The sequence below is a fragment of the Motacilla alba genome, chromosome 1, assembly GCF_015832195.1.
Source record: "Motacilla alba alba isolate MOTALB_02 chromosome 1, Motacilla_alba_V1.0_pri, whole genome shotgun sequence".
NCBI lineage: Eukaryota > Metazoa > Chordata > Aves > Passeriformes > Motacillidae > Motacilla > Motacilla alba.
The window spans coordinates 20203199-20225393 of NC_052016.1; the positions used below are offsets into that span (position 1 = coordinate 20203199).

Consider the following 22195-nt stretch of genomic DNA (forward strand, 5'->3'; position numbering starts at 1 on the left):
TTTTTAGCTCTTTATTTTTCCTTATGGTTTTTACTTAGTATTTCCTGCCAATAGCTGCAGTAACTTATTTCAGGTGAGAAAACACTCCAAATGTGAAGACTGTTTCTGTCTGTGTGAGTGAATGTACAGTGATATTTGCAGTACTCCTTGGTACCATGCCTCATTGAAACAAGTAGCCATAAAGAACAGACTTTTTGAGGTCTGCATAACAAACTTGATTGTGTTTTTATTTTATGCATTTTCTATAAAGAAAAGGAAAATTTACACTTTCCAGCCTGTCTTATGACAGGCAAATACAAGCCTGTGAAATGTTATATATGAACCTCACCACTGGGGCTGCAGAAGGCTGGAAGCTCAAAGCAGAAAAGAGTAGCAAAATAATAATATGTATAACACTAACAATTGCATAGTAGTTGAATTCTGGAACCCTTATTACAGTGGCCCTGGATTTCTTGGTAAGTATGGTATCTCTTAGTGGCTTTTCTGGCAGGTGCTTCTCTTTTGAGAAAAGTTTCAGCCTTTGAATACTCCTGGGAAAGCAGTGAGAGATTCATGGCCCACTGAAATCAATAGAAGTAGTGTTGACTTCAGTGGGCTTTGATCAGGCCTTTGATGCTATAGCAGTTCATCCAGAAGTAATCATCTGAACTTCCAAGACTTGAAAATTGCATGACACAGATATTGGAAAATCACCTTGGAAGATTTCCCTTTTTTCTGTTGGCTGATTAGTTTGATAGATGAAATGATACAAAAATCAAGGACAAAATGGTTTTGATGCAAACCAGGGTTCTCTTTTTTATTGTTTGTTTGGTTTTTTTTGGTTTTGTTCCCAGAATGTCTGAGTTACATCAAAACCTTTAATTAAAGAAATTAAACCATTTTTAAAATCATTTAGATAAAGAAACTATCACCAAGATTTAAGTATTTTATATTTTGAAAGAAAACTTTGTTTTTTAAAAAATATTTTCCTATCTATTTTTGATTTCCACCTATGACCTGCCTGGCAAACCATTTTAGTTCATCACAAATATGCAGTTCTTGGGTAAAGACCAAATCAAAAAAAGAGGCCATCACTTGAACTTATCATCTGGACACTTTAGAACTTTAGGAAAGGGATTCTGTCCTGCTGGGGAAGGAGGGATCCCCAACTTTCCACATGAACCTGACTTCTCATTCTTTTTTAGGCTTCCACAACATGGTGACCTTTCCTCTGAAAGCCACAACCCATGGCCAACCAGGACATGCCTAGCTTGAAAGGTCATGACTAATTTTGCCTGTCATTGGGCTCTTGAAGGGTTGTAATAAGGCAAAGCAACACCTCGTCCCTGTAGCTAGCAGAAATGATCAGCTCATTCATGCTTAGATGCTCTCCCTTTCATTTCTTCCAGGGAAGCAAGGAGAAACTGCTTCAAAGACCCATCTCCATTATCATCTGAATGCCTTGCAGAAAGTTTAAATTCCAACCTGGTATATTTTTCTCAGTTTCTATGATTGCATTTGATGGTCAAAACACCAATATGCTCAAGCTATTTATTGCATCTTACCTTTGTCACTAAAATCTGTTTCCTGAACCAGCTGTGAAAATCAGCATAGGTTTGCTGAAGATAAGCCAATTTGATACAGCTCAAGTTCTGATCCAAGGTATTTAGAAATTGTTCCTGCTGTGTGGCAAGGACCCTCCATCCAAAGCCTTTCATCCTTAATTTATGGCTGCTTTTGCTGGATTAATCTGGAAGGAAGTAGTGACTTCGTTTCTTTAAGAAGGAAGCGCTGGAACTACTTGATTCATTGCAATTGCTTTGTTTATAGCATTGTGGCCTGATCTAAAGTCCACTGAAGCCAAAGGGAGTCTTTCCAATTACTCCAATGGGCTCAGGTACATAATGCATTACTTTGTAGGACTTCAGAGGTAAGTCTGGAGGGACTGAAAACTATTGTAGCATTCAGCACCCTCGAAGTACATTTTAAATCAACTCACACTTGCTTGCATTTACACACCAGGAAAGGAGTAAAACTGAATGTATAGGACTGTTGGGACTCTCAGGTTTCCACCTTACAGAGTTATGTAGGGCTACTTCTCTTCTGGTTTTTATTTAACTGGGGGGAAGAAACCCATCAGTGTGAAATATTCTACCCAGAGATATAAGGATTTTCACTGAAATGCAGCTGCAATGGCTCCTGAAGTGGCTCCTATTTCAGTAGTCTGCAGTGCACTGTCATCTGCCAATCTAAGTGAGGGGAGATGGTGTATTATGGCAGTTGTAGCCATGTGGAAAGACTGCCATAAACTTTCAAGGTGCCTCGAGGCTCCCTGGAAAAATCAGGGCAAACACATTAGCAGTATTGCAGAGCATGTACTTTTTGGGACCAGTTTTATCTTTTTTTTTTAAACTGAAAAAACACCAAACACAAAACCTACTATTGACAGTTTTGACTGAAAACTAGCCCTAAGGAAGCTTTCTACCAGTCATTCATTGCTAGGAGTCTGATTCATGTGCCATCACTTCATGAGATTCAGGTCAAGCCCTGAAGGGAAGGGGCTTGCTGGTGCAGGGGTGCGCAGTGAACCTGTTGGTGTACCCAGGGTGGGCAGGGGTGTGGTACCCACTGGGGTGGGTGGGCTGCACCTTGAGCATGGATTTAGGGGGGTGTGTGTGCTCTGCTTCCCCCCAGACAGGGGAAGTGCTCAACTCCCACCAGCCCTGGTCAAACTGAGTCCTTCTCTGTAAAGACTACTCTGTATGAGAGGTGTGGTTGGATGGGAACTGGAAAAAAATAAATAAAAACTATCCAGGCCAATTCAGTACAGTTCCTGGGAGCACTGCTAAGCAGAATGGTCTAGTGTTTTTGGTAACAGTGCCGCTCTGGATGGGGAACCCACACTGTGAGAGCACCAAATGTGGCCTTGAGATCCGGGGATGGAATGCTCAGGTCTGATCCCAGAGCTGAATCAGGACTGCAAAGGCACACATGCACTGAAAATAGTTTGTATTTTTATTTTTCAGTAAAGGAAGAACAAAAACCAGTCCAAACCAGTCCACACTATGGATTTCAAAGACGCCTAGGAAGGACAGTAGCATGGAGGTATAATGATTTACTGACTGAAAACAAGGCAAAAATAACATTTTGCAGTGAGGCTGTATTATAATGTCGTCAAAGAACATTAGCTTGGAATGGCTTGAAAATGCAAAGGATCTACAAGAATGAACTGTAAGCTCCCCCTTGAGGCAAATGTTCAGATCATTTTTATATGATGTTTGTTTATTAATTCAGTAACAAAATATGCCATGCTAAATAAAGGGTATGTGTTTATTTTGCTAAGAAATGTAAGTTAGCTAGTTATGAGCAATGAAACAAACAGAGCATTTGAAGTTTTTATGGGGAAATATCCACAGTGTATGTCAGTTTTAAGACTGTTTGTAGTTAAACAAATCTCCTCTGTTTCTTTTAGTCTATCATGCATTGTATTGTATAGTCAATGTACAGTCAACGGAACTGACAATTTTACAGTGTAACAATTATTTATCTTTGCATAAAAGTTTGATACAAAATATTTGTTTAGTATTTATTTGCACACTTAACACAGTTTTTCGAACCTCAGGAACAAATAGTACTTTATTAAATAATGACATGGCTGCTGACAGAAACAGCCACCATATTGTGACATCAGCCTGATGTGGCAAAATTCAAGGATTCATCAAAGTCCTTTGCTGTCATAGAGTGAATTCATTTTGCCAGGGAATGACTATAACTTTTTTTCGTACTGGCCCAAGGTCAACATAAAACTTGGAAAGTGATATGTCATTAATGGTGTGCCCTTTAAAGGCAGCTATTAGTTGTTACTTCAGTCAAATATTTTTCTGATGGAAAAAAAATCACAGTGGGCAAGAGTTTAAGATTAAAATTACTGTTTCAGTAAGTCTACATAAAAAAGACATTAAAGGTCATTTAAATATAGCTAATAGTTTGTTAGGAATAATATAATGTTTGAACAGAGAAGACAAAGGCTTTTTCTTGGAAGTGGCACTCATAGATTGATTCCAACATTACTCAGACTATTATCTAGAAACACATTAATTGTATTAATTGATGGATAGATTTAGAGGTAACTGTGATACATTTAAAGATGTCTTTTAGAGTTATGATTAACATCATTAATGTCCATTCTCTTTGGTAGCTTAAGAGCTTTCTGTGCCTTAAGAATGGTTGTGCCAGTCATTAGGAACAGTCTGGGGTGGTGGCAGTAGCACTCTGGTTGATTTGTGGGTGACAATATGGTGTCAGAGCAAAAGTTAAGGGATTTTACTGCCATTGCAGCAAGAGGTCAAGAGCCTGAAATCAACCTTGCTGGCTTTAACACAGATTGATAACTACCACTGGCTGGAGAGAGACTGACCAAAGCAGAACTGAGGGGTTGCCTGCACTGTGCCGGCTGACAAAATCATGTCTTCATCACTTCAGACACAAATATGTCTCAATTTTCTGAGCACAGAAAAATTTTTTGAAAGTTTTGATTAATACTAATTGTGCAATTAGTTGCTGAAGAACTTTTGGAAGTATCTTAAAGCTGCTGTCATGCAGTGGTTTTGCTTCCTTTTCAAAGAAAATTCCTCTTGTAGTTCAGGTTAAGTATCGTTATTCCTACTTAAAATATTCTATAGTTCTTCCATTCAGTAGGAACTCCTTTCTTTGTTCAATCTCCTACTTCAATTTCCTTTGCAGTGAGAAAATACTATGATCCTACATGATCACCAAGACCAGAATTCTTTTACTCTGATGTAGATATTGATTAATTTAGCTGAGAGACCTCTTTCTTGAGAAGAGTTATGGTAAAAAGAACTTAGTTCATTTTTATGGCCTTGAAGGATAAACTCCCTTTAACTTAAGAATTAACTATGTCTTCTTACTTCATACCTCCAAAGGACACGTAAAGTTGTCACTATCAATATCATGGTTAATGGAAGCAGAGGTGATTTTTGAAGCAGCAGTTAGGAGAATGGAAATACCTTCAGGAGGGTTTTGTACAGAGTGAAAGTGATGGATAGGCAGGCATTGGCACAAACCTGTCTTAAACTCTGTGTGAAGGTAGATGAGGAAGTGGCATCCAGTGCTTCTGTTGTAGCGTGCTCAGATTTTGTGTAGATGTAAGAAATATTGGCTATTGGGGCAAAATATTTCCATATTTATCACTATATCCATCCTCTGTTTCAGAGCATCTTGGAACTGACTCAATTGCAAATAATCTGTTCTGCCCAAGTGTTTTAACACAGTATTGACTGGTTTCTCCACAGGTTAATTTGCAGGCAACTGAAGCCACAGTTGTTGACCAAAAGCTAGAATGTGATTGACTAAGGTTGTGCTAGTTTTATCTAGACATAATTAGTTGAAATAAAATGGCTTTTAAAATTAAAATAGTTTATATGATATCTTTTTATGCCAGGGTTTATAATATAACTTTTTCAGTCTGATAATGTGGTTTATCAATGTATATCTCAAAATACGTTTATGCTTTCCATTTTGGAATGCAAGAAAATGCACACAGATAAAAGTATCTTACTGTATTCCTGGGAAGCACATTTTCTAGTGGCTGGATCTGCTTTCATTTGGCTTTTGTATTTCATTAACAGACTGTAACACAATCTACAATAGTGATGTATGGTAAATAATGCAAAAATCAGGTCATATTTTACTTAAGCATTTGAATATAATTGCTTTATCCAAATCAATTTATACTGGTAGCAAAATGATCTATTTTTTAGAGTAATAGGAGAAACAATGGTTTACTGTGAAAGATAAAATTTGCAACTCTAATATTTTAATGTCAAAAAACTGTGTCTTTCATATGAGAGACTGTGTCTAAAACACCTTCTTACCTTCTCTCTGTCATAATTATGTTTATCTGTGTTCTTTGTGATCACAGATGTCTTGATAAAGCTGCAGATTTTGGACCTAGTTCTCTAATTACAAAGACCTGAAAGCAGTTTGGGACTTGTTTTTTTTCATCAGTGACTGGCAACCTCTGTTTGCAAGCATTTCATACCTTCATTTAGGGTTGTAAGAACCAAATCCAGGAGCTTACAACACCTGTGTGTATATGTGTAGATACACTTTTGCAGGAAGTGAGAATGCATTTTGTAGTTTTGGTACTGTGGAATGATAAATACATTAAAGTCCTACACTGGTCTGAAAACAGAAATAAAGAAGTGCATCATATTACGCTAATACCATAGAATTTAAGGCATTGGAACAAGTAAGTAATTATATTTTAATAGAAACCTATTTATAAAAGAGCTCAAGAAGATAAACCCCTTATTTTAGTTTTCATATTCTTTCCCCTTTAGAATGCTGTAATGGGATACCCTGCTGGTTTTCTTACAAAGCACAAAATAATATATTAAAAATCAACAGTACAGAAAAAGCATGTAATATGGAAACACTATTATTCGTGGGGATAACTGAAACTCAATATTGTCAAATGTTTTTAGAAACATCACTTTTATGAGAAGAAGTTGCAGTATTGTGAGTCTATGGTTGGGTGTGGAAAAGCACATCTCTGTAATTGTTTGAATAATTGCCAAACACTTGCCTAGAAAGAAAACTAAAAAGCTTTATTCAGTCCTTTTTTAACTCTATTAATTCCAAACACATTACACAAGAGAGAACATTTGGCTGACATTCAGTTTATTCATTAGAAAGCAGCATGATCCATGGTGAGCCTTTCTGCACAATCCATAAACCTCACTCCAGAACCTTTTGTAATAGGCAAGGCAGAGGAACTCCCACGAGCCCAGTTTAAAGAGAGGACATACACCTTCATTTTGATATGCAGAGAGATTGCTGGGAAGAGTTGACCCTACATTAATATGAAATTGCACATTGATAAATGCAATGTAAAAACATAGATAATATTTCATTTGATATTAACAATTTTGATTCTTTTCCACTACAGCAGTTACAGTTTGCAAATATTTTTTTACTGCCCGTGCTTTGTAAAGTCCTCCACTGTGCAGTTAATGCACTGATGTTCAAAGAATCTGTTTTCCTAAGATCCTATATAAAACAAAAAGTAAAATGACAAAACTATCTATTAACAAAACTACAGCATCTCTTTTGAAATATTGTTGCTCTCTTGGAAATGGGTCTTAGTAACAAACAGAAGTTACCAATGTGTTCCTCACCAAGATTTACATATTTATTTAGTTTCTCTGTGAGATTGAAATGGCAGCCTAGTTTACATCATTATGCAATGTATTACTTTCAACATCTAAACTCCATTGCTGTAATTAAAAAACAACAAGCTAATAGATGATGTTTTTGATCCAGTCCACAAACATGGTGACTCGAGCATACACTCCTGGTCGTTGGGGAAGTGCACACTTTTCTCCAAACGATGTCACGCCAACCAAAAACCACTTGTCCCCATCTTCGAATGTCAGAGGGCCACCTGAATCCCCCTGCAACAACAAATTCAAAAGTTAAAAGTGAACGGTGTCAACTCTCAGACAGAGCTTGTTTATGATGTTTGTTCATTTTGTTCCTTAATCATAGATGCTCTACCCCTTCCATGTCCTCAGCACCAGGAAGTGAGATCAATATGAATATTTCCATGTGAAAAAAAAAAAAATTATCCATTTCTTTTTTGCTTTATTTTTAAATGATGTGAGCTTAAGCAGTCATCAGTCTTCCAATATTGGACTTCAAGAGATTTTTTAAAATATCTTATTCCTTTTATGTTCAGCCCTTCATATTTCACCAAGCCTGGGTAAATATGGATGATTTTTTCAGTTGAATAAATTCAGCCAAATCACAGTTCTATTTTTAGTCACCCCAGACTTTCCACAGTTTCAAATTTAGAAAACAAAATAACAAGATTGCCAGAAGAGGTGTCCTTTTCTCTCACCTCCTTTTCAATAGTTTAGCAGACATAGCATTGTAATAGAGAACTGAATTTGATTTAGCTTGAGTGGGGATGAGTCAGCCGTGGGTGTCTTGTTTTGATGAGAAAGAAAACAATTACTATTTTTCATTGTCTATTGAGTTAGTTGAACCAGCATTAATTGTGTCTTCTCCATGCCCTGTGAATGGATCTTTACCAGAGAATTCTGCAAGGACTCAGCCATTAAAATACTTCTGCCCATAACCCTCGGGCATCCCAGAATATTAAAGGCTGCGACAGCAGCCTAAAGGGGGATGTGCTATCAGGAATCAGTTGTTTATCTTTGCTCATGGCTGACTGGTCATTGATCACAGTGCTGGTCACTTGTACTCTCTATCAGCCTGTGGTCCTACATGGAATTGTTTTTTTGTTTTATTTTGGATTTCTTTTTTGTTGTTGCTGTTTTGGTTTTGGTTTTGTTCAGTATAACGTTCAGAAAGAAAAAGGGAAAGAGGAAAACCATGAGGGGAAAGGACATTAGGCTTGAATAGAGTCCTTGCTCTAGACTAAACTGGGGAGAAAATCAGGGCACATGGTGAAGCCTTAGGTTGGTAGGGCAAGGCAATGGGAATTATGTGAGAGTGCTCCTCATCAGCCTTGAGGGAAGCCAGCCAGTCTCCATGCCACAGACTCCATATTGCTGGAAGAAAAATCTTGTGGCAGCTACCTCTGAGTACATTCTCAAAGAGAAGCAGTGAGTTATAAAGAGAGCTGGAATGGATAAAAATACTCAGCCCACATGAGCATATATCAATGCAGAAAGGCAGCTTCTCTGAAATACTGTGGTGTCTGCTTAGGAAAGGTCTTTAGAGTCTACAGATTCTGGGGAAAAGCAGCTTTGCTATCTCTCTTTCCCATAATGAAGGATTTCTGAGACTTCAGTCTATTTGGTATTTATTTCTCTGTTCTCTGCATTTCTCTAAGCATGTGCCTCTCTCCTTCATGGAATTACTCAGCAGGAATTATTCAAAACCTAGTGCAAAAAGTTTCCAGTCTCATATTTATCTTCTTCCATGGTTGTTTATGCCAAGATGACACAAAAAACAAAACAAAACAAAAGCTTGTATCCTGATAAATTATTAAATGGACAAAGTACCATGAATAGAAATTACATTAATGGACAGGGATTGTTCTGGTTTTCATGAGTGGAGGATCAGGAAGAGTTTTATTCAGTAACTAGATGAGGTTTACGCCAGCAGTGGAAATGAGTTGCTTCTACTTACCTGGCAGGAATCTATTCCTCCCATGTCATATCCTGCACAGACCATATTCTCAGTAATATTATATTTTGGCATCCATTGCTGGCATTTTTCATTAGAAAGGAGAGGGACCTCTGCTTCTTGCAATATATTTGAAGAGGGACCTGATGAAAATACAAAGTACATTTACCTGTAGAATTAAATACATGCATCCCACTGGGAATGCTGATGGTTTAGTTCCTGTCCCAGCATGCTCAGCATGCTCCTGAGCAGCAGGAATCCCTGCCTTACTGCTGTACTATTCAGGCTTATGCCCCTGTAGCACAGTCTCTGATTAAACAGTGCTCATTAACTGAATTCTGTCTTTCATTTTTGTAATGGGACTGAATTTGGTTATAATTGAATCAAGATTACTAAAATCAATGACTATGAACTCACTGTGGGGAGATCTAAGGGATGATTAAAGGCTTAGGAACATGGGTTGTCTAGTGTTTCCTCACTATTCATTGTGAAACTTTGGTTATTTAAGGTTGTTGGGTTTTTTTTGGTTTTTTTTTTAAATTCTTTTATTAATTCCTACCCAAAATTTTAAATGCAATTTAATGTAGAAGTCAATGTATTCAACTGTGGAAGTGAAATGGCATGTTTATTGTTTCAGAGACACTCCAAATCTGGAGCATATGACATACAAACAGAACATACATTTCACACTGCAATCAGTTTTCTTGACTTCTGGGGAAAATCATTTGCACATTGTCAGAAAGACTATTCTTCCTCTTCCCCCACCCAATATCTGGAACCGAGATGTACATATTTCATGTTAAGAAAAGTAGTCATCATAACTTCTAAGTGGATGGAAGAAGCTTTCTTCATAGCCTAATGAACTTAGATATGCATGTTTTCTTCTAGGAGGTACATTATAACTATCATTTTGCTTCAGAGAAGGAATAGTGGAATGGGATAGTTCTTAAATTTTAATATGGAAGAGTTGCTCTCTAAACTATTTGACCTTAGCAATTCCTGTGGAATAGGAACAAGCTTCCCCTCACAGCTACATGCCTGTCAGAATTTTCCAAGCAGATTACCCACCTTCATTGCTAATATCCCCCCAGCCAGCAATGGAGCAGCTAATTCCGGGTGAAAACTGTTGATTTTTTTCTGGTAGGCAGATAGGTTGTATGTAATCTGTGAATGAGAAACAAGTAATCAACTTCTTCCCTGTATTCAGGTTTTTATGAAGCCATAGCAGGAAACATTCATTAATTCAAAACCACTTTTTGCCAAGATAGCCGGGAAGTACTGAGCGGACTCCCCACCACCCTCGTATGATTAGCATTGTTCTGCATAATGGAAAAAATGGGAATAAATGGGTCTTTTGGAAAAACAAAAATTCACCTGTGTACTGCACTTTGTGTTGCAGGTGCATCAGAGCAATATCACTGTCTTTTGTTTGCTTCATGTAATGAGGATTTATAACAATTCTGTCGATGTTTCGAAGCGCTGCTGGAGGCTGTGCCAGATCTGACTGGCTGTACAAGCCAAGAGCCGCTTGCCAGCGGGATGGCTTCAGTTGTCTCCTAGAAGTTGCAAGGAGAGAATTCTCAATTAGGAATGATTAATGGAAGTATTGAAAAATATGTGTCAGATAAAATGCTGATATTTAGCCTCGTGGTAATTCATAGCATTTTCATGTTTTGTCAAATAAATAGAACAGGGTACATGTTCTTAGAGTTCCGTGAGTATCACTGTCTTAAATATCCACACTGCAGATATGCGTTGCTGATTTTTTTATGGTGAGCTTATAATGCATTATAATGAATTATATGCATTATAATGAATTATTATAATGAGCTTATAATGAATTATAATGAATTAATTAGTTGGTGGTGCAGAGGAGGAAAATACATTAACTAAATTACCATGGCTTTTTAAACACCATGAAGAATACTGCTGACTGCCCAGCAGGCAATTAATATTGGTCCCAGTTATAAAATTGTACTGGAATGTCTGAAGAATAAGAAGTCTGAGATGTTGTTGGAAATACTGCAGCTCATAGACTCAGAAAACTAGCCTCTTAGTTTTTAATCTCAATCAAACAAGATATACTAAAACAAAATATGGCATAATCTGCATTTTTCCCCCTAATCTACACATGCTGGTTTGAGGCTGTGTTCATCGGGGAGCTTAAATATTTTTTGTTTTTTAATCAATCACTTTATGGTTTAAAAAGTACATTTTCATCCTGATTGTTGGACTGAATTGGTTTCTGCACATCTTTTGGTTTGACATCAAGATGTTCTTTTGTTCTAAACTAGGAGTGTCCAAGTTAAATGTTCAGAAGGTGTGAAACCGCAAGATTCAATTTAGGAAAATTCTAGCAAAGGCAAGATGATAAAATTAGATTTAGTTGAAAATAAAAAGATGATTCAAGTGAAAAGGAAGTAGGAGACAATCGTGGATTTATTGTGTGGAAAATAAGAGGGCTTGATTCTTTTCATTTTAGGCTCTTTGTGTGGAATGTAGTTCCTGCCATGCCATGAGGCAGTGTTAGGATTTTGACACAGTCTCCACTGCTTTACCATTTAGCTATTGTAGTGAAAGCTCTACTCTAATTTTGTTTGGTTTTTCTTTTGCCATTCCAGTTTTTATATGTCTTTTACAGCATCTGTTTTTATTGTAGATATTATGAAATGACCTAGAAGATATTTCAATGTGCATCACTTTGAATGGTACAAATACACCATGTAGAGGATATCCAATATTGCCTAATCAATGCACATAAATCAAGAGTCGTTCCAGTGATGCACAGTAAATCTTGATCAATCTAGGATAATATGTAGGAGGAATGCTGGGTTTAATTGATGGGACATGATGTCACCTTTTATACCACTGGTAGAGGGATTCACCTAATTTATGGAGGCCCACAATAATTATGGATTAAGTACCAATGCCCAGTATTAATACCATGCATTTAAAGTGCAATTCCATACTGTTCAGGAGATGCTGCTTGGTTTCCACAATTGTCTGCATTAAAGTAAGGACTGAGGATTTACCAGAAAGTAAAGGAGTTTTCAGCTGAGCCTACAAGTGATTCAAAACATGGTAATTAAACCAGGAGTTAGTTGTAATTTTTCATATCAGTGTCACAATTTGTTCATAATCTGATGCCTCCTTAGTGAACTTGCACATAAAAGAACTTTACCCATAGACACAGTGTGCTGCTGTCACCAGCCACTCGTCACTGACAAGGGAAGCTCCACAAACGTGTTGGAAATTAAAACGGAGTGAAACTATCCAGGGCCAAGCCTCTCTTCTGGCATCATTTCCACCTACAATTCTTGTTCCATTACTCTGAGTTACCATGTGTTTTCCACAAGCTAAGATAAAGCAAAATCAAATCAAATAAAATAAAAAATAAAGGGATCTACCGTATTTTATTAGACTAGTCCATTTTCTTGGAAAAAGCAAGGCTTTGTAGAATTTGAGCTGCTATTCAAAAATACTTTGGAAAAAAGTTTGGGTTTTTATAGCTGAAATCAAGATGCAACTGTGTAAATTGGATTTAGATGTTTTCTTTCCTCAGATATTCTGGAATTTTTATACATTTATTTTATAAATGTTTTCACTACAGATCCATCTCTAGTGTACACTTAACACTGAAATCAAGTGAAGACTAAATTTCCTTCTGTTTATATCATTTATGAGTATAGCATTTATAGTCCATTCCCTAACCTTTCCATTCAAGCTATAAACATTTGGCTTTATGGTCTGAACAATTTGATCTCTCTGTGAAATATTCCTGGATTCTGTGTACTTACATTGAATGTTACATTGCAGATGAACCACCAGGTTGTCCCAACAGTGTTCTCTAGAATGAAAGTGCTATTAAATCACAAGTAGCTGCACCCCAGATAACTCTGACTGTCAAATATATATATACATACATACACAGAGAAATTGATACAATCATATATATGAAAGTACATCCATTTAGCAATATCAGCCTATTAAGTATAATAAATAATGCTACATGTTTAAATTATGTTTTAATTATAAGTATACAACATTATATGTTATACAACTTTAAGTGTACATATTCCTCTTCACTGGGCACTTAATTGATTTATATTATGGAAATAAAAGTAGAGTCTTGTGTTTTAGGGAAATGGGTCATCTACCTGAGACAGATTTGCAATAAAGTTATAGCTGCCTATGATATTTTTTCCTACCTTTTGAGATGTTTTCAACACCTTGCCACTAGAGATCAGTGTGGCCAAAGAATTCAAGAGGTTAGTTTTATATCCCTGTATCATTTTACTAAGAAAATAATGCTACTGTGAAATATGTAGTTGCATATGCTAGGTTAGAAATTATTTAGCAAATATATAAAGCCAGAGTCTGAAGAGCACAAGACCATAGATCAAAACTGCTCAAGCATTTCTGATACCCAGAGGTTTTAATATTATGTTCATAGTCTGTAATGAATCTGAAACACTTGGGACAGCGTGCGTGCTAGCAATTCAAATCTGATACACACAGAAACAAGAATGAGGGGAACACAGATAACCAAGCTCTGCCAACAGTTTGTTTCAAGTGGGCATTTCCAGATTCCATTTTTAAATAGTGTAGGTGAAGGATACTTTAAACATGATAGGGAATGATGTATCCCTCACTGTGTTTGCTCAGAATTTGGTATGTGAGTGAGATCTGACCCAATAATTTTCCAATGGCACAGAGGGACATGAAATAAAGTGGGAACTGCAACCACCCACCACCTCCCCAATTAAACCTTCATTCATTATAGTGGGATGCAAATGAGATATTCCTCTGGCCCTGAATAGTCCCACATTGCCATTTTCCACTTCAAGGTAGGTACCTAATTTTAAAGCTGCAATTTAAAAAGTGGAAACCATTTTCTGTGACATGTATCCAAATCCGTAACCAGACAAATATTAAGAAACCAAAAATGCAAGAAACCAAAACCATCTTCTGCATAACCTTCATAACAACTAAATACCCTTTCCCATGATGCCTTCATAGGCTTTCAATGAGGGGGTCAGTGGTGTTGTATATTAGGTCTTTTATCTGATCCTATGCTTTCTCATAGGTAGATAAACTACCTGAACTAGCAACCAAAGTGTCAGATTTCTGCCTGTAATTTTGCATTTTCAGAGTAAAGGGAGTTGCCTGTCCCACCACAAGTACCTACTGGTTGGTTGATTCAGTAGAAATTACTTCATTTGCCTTTGTTTTTTCTTCTTTGTGGAGCTAGCTCCCAGAAGGAGAAGCATGTCCTTGCCTGCACTTCATCCCAGCAGTTCTCAGCTGCCTCTCGGTCTGCACAGGAGTGGCCAAAAGGCACCAGAGGCCTGTGCTGAATACCCTCCTCTGTGCCTCTCTGAGTGTCAGCTGTCAAGCAGCACGCCAGGCAGAAATCTGGAGTAGTTAGGATATCTGTGAGCATGATCTTCACTTAGAAGCAGCAAAAACAATTAGTCTCTGTAGAATCTGCTCACACATATCTAAAAGGCAGGAGGATCTGGGGCTCTTACAAAGCTAACCTGCCAAAAATCACATTACCTAAAGGCACCAGAGAACTCTTTTGCTGTCTCTGTCACTGCAGCTTTCAAGCGCTATTATATGTGCCCCCCTTTGTTTCAATGGTGGATGCACTTGAATTAAAAAAAAAAAAAAGACAATGTGAGAAATGCATTTTATAATTGGATTACCAGTTAATGAATTCAGTTGCTTAAATTATCAAATCTGCATGATCTTTCTAGCATTCATGATATGTAGAAAAACCATGTGTGAATCTGCAATAGTGTCACCCTGCAAAATGATTCCTATCAGCTATCCAGATGAAACATGGGAGAAGACACCTATTTCTGCAAGAGAAATACAACTACTATAAATGAACTCATTCCATTTCCTCCTTCTTTAATCACTTTTCGTGTTTAATAGGTATTAACAGAAGACATTTTTAAATCATTACTGCTCTTCAAGATGTCTTGTGGCAATGCTGGTTTAGATATTCACTCAAGAAAAAAAGAAAAATAGCCTCCAATAATATTCCATTCGTTTAAGATACTTTCACCACCCATGAGAATGATAAATGTTTGGGGTTAACAGAGTATAATTAGAACATAAAATGTAGCTTTTAATTTTTTTTTTTTTTTTGTGTAGACAAAATAATAGACCATAGAAAATTAAGACATGTCTCTTGCTTTGTTGCCATGTGGGATGTTTATGAGGGGAAACTGAAAGAACATGGACTCTTGCTGTCCTCAACATGGTTTCAGCATTTTAGCAATTAGACAGTAATTTTCTGGGTCAGTGTTCTGGTAGAAATCCAGAAAAAATTATACAGTAAAGCTTCTTATAAACAGAAAACAGTAATTGAAGTCATTAAAATTCTTTAAACTGATGATGGCAAGCCTTTCTGCTTGGGAGTTGTATTGTAAATCCCACCATTTCCTGAGGATGTAATCCTGGGCTAATATCACATTTTCATTTAATTTACAAGAAATTACCAGTTTCCAGTACCCTTCAGAATCCCTCCAGCAGTTATTTGGACTGGGAAAGGTTGGAATAGAATCAACAGTCTTCTGAGGATCATGTCATCTAATGATTCACTTGTAAAGGTGGAGACACATCCAGAAGTCATTTTTGGAATGGGAATAAATTGTTTAAATATATATTCCTGCCTGTGGATGGCTTAAATTAGCAATCCTCAGTGTGTTCAAAGTCTATATCAATAAAGTTAAGACTATAGAGTGTGACTTATCATATTTCAAGAGATGCCTTGATCGCATTTTGGAGTGCTCATTTTTCTCTGCTGATTACAGAGAGAACCTGCTGTGACAAGTACTCTATAACTATGGGTGATGGTCACTCCATCCTAATTCTTCTATATTATATATATATAGGTAGTCTTAATTCTACTATATTATGCACTCATAATTTAGTGATTTCTAGATAAGAAATATTTTTGTAAAAGAGCATATCATTTCCACAGTAAATGGATAGAGATGTCAATTAGGATTTGAGCTATATATTAGTGCATAAATAATCACCACAAGACTTAAAGACATCATTTGTATGAGGAAGAAATCTCACTGTACCCACCTTTTTGTAAAATTTAGCTTGTGGTTACCTTCTTTGGTGATGGTGACAAATGGGCCATCTCCAGTGAATAATACAGCTGATGACATATTTGCATTCCTAGGACAAAAAGACACATGCATATTTTTAGATATATGCCCTATTCCACCAGTGGAGCGATATTTGGGAAATGATTATGCTGACAGAATAAACACCAGCTTTTAATTTTTTTTCTTCTCCTCAAATAATGACCCTTCAGGAGGGGATTTTGGAGGCTTCAAACTTGTTCGGATTAAATTGTGAGTCTCTTACTTCCAGTCTTACATCTTATTCTAAGATTTCTAATGCTACATCCATACTGAAAGGCATATTAGTTAATTCTTTTGACAGCAGTAAATATTTAGCTTGGTTTTTCTGTGCCACAATGAAGGGTTTGAAATACCAGTTCTTAAATGTATGGAGCTAGAACTTAGTATGCCAAAGAGGCAGTAATAGCTGAACCTTGGGGTATCACAGTCTTGCTTTTTTGAGGGGTGCAGTTATACTATATTGTCTAGGAAAGAAATGAAATTATATTTTGTATAACAAAGAATCTAATGGAGTAAAAAAAAAAGTTAATTTTCACCTCATAGATCTGTTGAAATCAGAGTGGCTGTGGAACAAATCAATAGTGTCATGTTTGCTATTGATCACGAGTGAGGTGTATTCATAGAGTCACAGAATCACAGGACAGATGGCACCCTTAAAGGTCATGTAGTCAATTTAAAGGAATCAAGGAATCAATTAGTTTATTCTTCGACTAACTTTTTTTTTTTTTTTTGGTAGCAATAGCTTTTTGAACTAAGAATTCTGTGTACTATTAGTGAGACAAATTGTTTTGACATTTAGAACCCATATCCAGATTTACTTTGTAGTCCATTCTGCATCATACACTTTGAGATACTTCCTGTGACCAGTTTGGAGCACTTATTTATGAAACATATTTGCTTTCCCTTGGGGAAGCATGGGGAAAAAAGATAGCTGTGATTAGACTGAATAATTTTTGGGGCGATGACAACCACCCATCTGGCCCTTTAACCTTACACATCTCAGCAGCAAGAAGAGAATCCTTTGTTTAATACACAAGGAGCACCAGCAGGTTTAGTACACAGAGAGAACCTGCACTGTGTCTTCTCTTCAAATGCAGTAAATCTCACTCTCCTGGAAAGGATGAAGTCTGGAATCTGCCTGCAAATCTGCTGTGTATGAAGTAAAGAGGCGTTCAACAACCCTGCTGTGCCACCAGGAGAGTTGTGTGATCCACCTGCTGGAAAAGTCATTACTGCTGCATTTCTCAGCCTGGAAGTGCTTTTAGACAGTCTGAGAGGGCAGTAATGTGCCAAGCCAGGTAGGGAGAGTCAAATTCTATGCTGCCGAACTTTGCTGAGACCAGCAAAGTATTCCCAGGAACTAATTTCCTTCTGAAGAATGTTGCAACTTCATGAAGAAAATAGAATGAAAGGTTGCAGAGTAAAGCCTAAAAACTCTCACTCTTGTTGGACTTTAAGGTGTGATAAAATTGCCAGGTCTACTCCCATTCCTGGGTACAATTTAGCAAAGACCCAGCTGGCTCTGGTCCCCGGGAAACAGGATTGTTTTGCATCTGCCCAATGCAATGGTGAAAAGCTCAGTGTGTGATTTTCTTGGTTCTAGGAAATAAGATGCTGACAACAGATTTTAGCAGTGCTGTCAGATGCACACAGCTACAAGTGGAAGCTGAGAAAAGGATTATTTTCAGGTTTCTCCAGAGCATCAATTTGTTCATCTTGCAGCCCAGACTCCTTAAGAACATTTGTAAATTTTGCCTAAGGTGTATTTTGTAGATGCACAATAAGCATGTCCCCAGACTGGCTTATTGTTTGGTACAAATCACAAATGCAACAGTCACATATTTGAAAAATGGAGGCAAAAGGATTCACACTGAGATTCACTGGAACCTTTGAAGAATATTGTACTTTGTAGCCCAGGTACATAAATAGTCAGGATATGATACAGGGCTCCTATCAGCTCAGTCCTTTTCATAAATTAAGCAGAAAATGAGTCTAGCAAATGTATAAGCAATTAATAGTAAAACTAAATTGTCCTAGATGAACTTTAGCCTGTCTTTCTAATAAAACATGATTCTAGGTTGTAATTCAGTGTAGGAGCATGAGCTACAGCCTACTCAGGACCTGCTGTTGCAAACATCCATTTAATAACAAACATGGTGATGATTATTAAGAAATATGCTGCTACAGGAGGATTCAAGGAAAGCAGAATAATGTGATGCTTACAGAAGTTACATACACACACACACACACATATATATATAGATATACACCTATTAATATATTAATACATACATAGACACCCATATGAGAATTTTGTCCTATGCTGTAACTGCAGTAGCACCCAGGTTACAAAATTGTGATACAAGTTAGGTTTAAAAATATTTTTTCTAGACAGTGGGAGTATGTATTAAACTGAGGAATCAAATTATAAGAAATAACTAGGAAGCTTGATAGGAACTCTTTTACAAAGTGCACCTGAGTAGTTTATAGAGACAACCTGAAAGATATTGCTGCAGAATGTTATGGGGAAAAAGCATTAACTAATGCTTTTAACTAATTAAACTAATTAATTTTAACTAGTTTAACTGATTTTAACTAGTTTAACTAATACTTAAAAGTTAGAATGTCATGGAAGGCAAAGTTTGTTGAAGCTTATCAAATATGTCAATTAAATCAGTGGACCACAAAATTACTTCTGTCCAGAAGGGAAAGGAGGCAGGGCAGGGGCAGAAAGAATCAGAGGAAGAAGGCCACTAGCCACTCTAAGGAGCAAGATATTTGACCAGAAGCACATTTACACACAGTTTATATGTTCTTACATGCATGCATACAATATAAATCACAGTCAGGATTTCAGCTACCTGATTTTTATGTAAACTCAGTACTCACCCAAAGGAAGAAAGTAAAAAACCCAATAAACCAGCAGACATTCATCCAATTAGAAGCATTTCTGAAAAACCCCTTGGATATTTTTCTGTGTCATTCTGACTCTGTGATTGCTGCAATTAATTTATCAGAAGGGGATTTGTAAGCATCTTTCTTTGGCTACTGACCAACATAATGAATTGCAAGCTCAGAATTTAGTTTGACTATTAGTTGGGTGAGTGATATTCCCTAAAAACCTCAGCACTGCAGGAAAGCTAATTATTATTTAGTGGATGGAAGTGGAGTAGCCCACGCTGTAAGGCCAAAATTTAGGCCATAAATTTAACCACAGATTGAAAAATGCAACACCCTGCACTCAACAATCCCCATGTTTCCCCTGAAAATTCTCCTGAACAGGGACTAAAGCTAAATCTATTTTTCTGCCATATACTTCCCTATTCCATCCCTGCTCTAAGTCTACCTTGAAATTCCATTCTACCTAGCAGAATTCTAGAATTCCATTCTATTCTAGCAGAATATTCAAGTAATGATCTCTACTTGGAATGATCATCGGCACTACAAAAGCCAGGCAGCCAAGGCTGCTGTTGGCTTCAGCTTTACTCTTGAGCCACCCTTAAGAAAGTGAAGATGTAAATGATGACATAAAGTGATAAAAGGGTGATGCATCCACAACACTTTCCCAATGTTCTCCAATATGTATCCTCATGCCCAACCTGCCATGTTCAGAGTCATCAATCCTGTACTGAATGTTACCAAGACAGGGTTTGCCACATTCTCAAATTTGCTGGCACACCAAACACTCCACTTGACAGAGACAGATACATTTGCCATTTTTTTGGAGAGTATGCCAGTAAAATGAGGAGGAAAATGCCAATATACACTCAACAAATCTGCAAACAAGTTACAAAGGACAATGAATATTTATCACTCACCCCAACCCCAGCAGCTGGCAAACACTGTCTGAAATCTCTCCACTCCAATCATCTGCACATGCCAGATGCCACGTCTTCCCAACCCTGGCCTGTACCAGCCCTTCAGTGCTCAGAGAGCCATTGAGTAGTCTCACTGGAGAACAAAATGGGCAGAAGCATTTTAGACAGGTGGCAAACCCCTTTCCTCCCCCACCCTAAGCAAACAGAAATGTAATATAAAGAGATTTATTATTGCCAATGAAGAACACAAAACAAGTTAAAATGCGTTACGGAGGTAATAAACCCAGCATCTCCAGGATGTTGTGTTCCCACAGGAAGGAAATGTTATTGTTATTTCCTGTATTTCTGCCACAGGAGAGTTTCATACCTTATATTTTGCAAATGTCTCAGAAATAGAGAATAAACAGTACATTTTCTATTAACTCTAAACAATGTATTTTTTTTCTCAGTCAGCATTATATAATTTCCAAATAATGAGTGAAGCCTTAGTTCCATGATGCTCAGTAATACTGACTGGAAATAAAGTTAAAATGAGTGTTGATGAAGGAAAAATAGATTTCCAGTTCCAATTGCTACTGTTTTCACTGCAGTTTTAGTTAAAACATTCATACTAATAATTAAAGCTCACTGAAAACCAGTCCTTTTATAAAAACTTTTCCCAAAAGAAAATATTCAGAACAAAAATTCAGAAACTCATTAACTTATTGGTAAAAAGTCTTATGCTATTGGCATAGTGACTGAGCAAGTTGGACTGTATGGCAAACAGAATCTCATGTATACACATGGGTATAAAATAAGAATTTTATTATATAACATTAAATTTATATATGATAATGTCAACAGAGTCTCATATATATCTTAGCAGCTACAGCTGCATTTTAGTCAGATTACATGTCTTGCCATTGTGAAGTAGAGAAAAGCATGCAATGCACTGACATTTATTGTTTTCCAAAATATTTTTTAAAAAAATCTTACTTGTGCAAAAAATCTTTTTCCACCAAAATGCTTTCACATAGAGTATCCACCATAGTAAATAAAACATTTAGATTTTTAGAAATGCCTCTGTGACATGTGGAGTGCATGAATGAAAGAGGTGATTTACACTGATTAATTAATTAATGGTAAATTTTAGATTAAATTAAATTAAATTTTTGAGCTTCTTAAACATCTTGGAATTGAATGCACTGCAAGATTTCTCCAAATTACTTTTGACACCTCTTGAGAACTTGAACTATAAGCCCTTTTCTTTCCTCCTCATCAGATCCATGTTCTTCTCCAAATACATTATTGGAAAGGAATAATAAAGTCATTGAGGATCAAACAACTGCTTAATTCAGATATCATATATTTTAGAGTTTTGGCATTTCTTTGCCATCCCTGGAAGTTTCAGAAGTTGGAAGATTTGAAAAGACAGTTTGTCTAGTTCAAGTTGCCACTTCTGATAAGTCATTTAAATTGGTTTCAGGAAAATGAGCAAGGCTTTTGGACACTGGAAAGACTCACTGTGAGTTTCTAATTGAATTTTCCTTTTGTTTTGAGATGTAGATCAATTTAGCCAAACTTTGGATTAAATGGGTTTTTGGAAACAAATCTCCCAGGCTTTTCATGTGAGGTAATTTGTTATGAAGTAATAGACAATCGGTGGCAAAATAAATCTTTGAGAGAATGTACATCATGTTAATGCAGGTGATGGTTCTCTTGTTCAGATCTTCTTCAGCAATGACTGGAAAAATAAATTCAAGTTTTCTTTGCTTAAGGAGAAACTGGAGTGAATTTTATTCTATACATTTTAAAGGAAGAATATGCCACAAAATAGCCAATGGCACTAATCTGAGGAGTGAATCTGTGTCTTCAGATATCTATCTATCTATCTATCTATCTGCATGTATTTACATATGCCATGTATATTTTATTATATATATGTGTAAAAAAATGTTGAAATCTATGGACTGTCAGCACACACCTAAAAACATATCTGATCCCTAGTAGAGCTCTTTAAAACAAAAGAATTGTGCTAAGCTTAAAGACAACTTTTAAATCTTCCTTTAGTTC

At 36.7% G+C, this 22195-nt stretch overlaps 2 protein-coding genes across 7 annotated transcripts in view; one reads left to right on the forward strand and one right to left on the reverse strand.

Annotated features, from left to right (window-relative positions):
* CHODL (chondrolectin) overlaps window positions 1-22195 on the forward strand; it is a 49997-nt gene that overhangs the window by 22815 nt on the left and 4987 nt on the right. For 2 of the 6 annotated variants that reach the window (XM_038154713.1, XM_038154730.1), the window contains 2 exons: window positions 1389-1467; window positions 3006-3547. In XM_038154713.1, coding sequence (XP_038010641.1) covers window positions 1389-1467; window positions 3006-3008 — 82 coding nt within the window. In that variant the 3' untranslated portion in view covers window positions 3009-3547. Of the gene's footprint in view, window positions 1-1388; window positions 1468-3005; window positions 3548-22195 lie in introns of those variants that run through there. The other 4 variants (XM_038154685.1, XM_038154695.1, XM_038154704.1 and 1 more) reach the window with 2 other exon arrangements.
* Window positions 6515-22195, reverse strand: part of TMPRSS15 (transmembrane serine protease 15) — a 70151-nt gene continuing 54470 nt past the window's right edge. Inside the window, exons 22-29 of the mRNA XM_038154745.1 lie at window positions 20144-20276; window positions 16261-16356; window positions 12954-13003; window positions 12338-12512; window positions 10531-10712; window positions 10225-10320; window positions 9160-9299; window positions 6515-7454 (exon numbers count right to left, since the gene is read on the reverse strand). Coding sequence (XP_038010673.1) covers window positions 7299-7454; window positions 9160-9299; window positions 10225-10320; window positions 10531-10712; window positions 12338-12512; window positions 12954-13003; window positions 16261-16356; window positions 20144-20276 — 1028 coding nt within the window. The 3' untranslated portion in view covers window positions 6515-7298. The remainder of the gene's footprint in view (window positions 7455-9159; window positions 9300-10224; window positions 10321-10530; window positions 10713-12337; window positions 12513-12953; window positions 13004-16260; window positions 16357-20143; window positions 20277-22195) is intronic.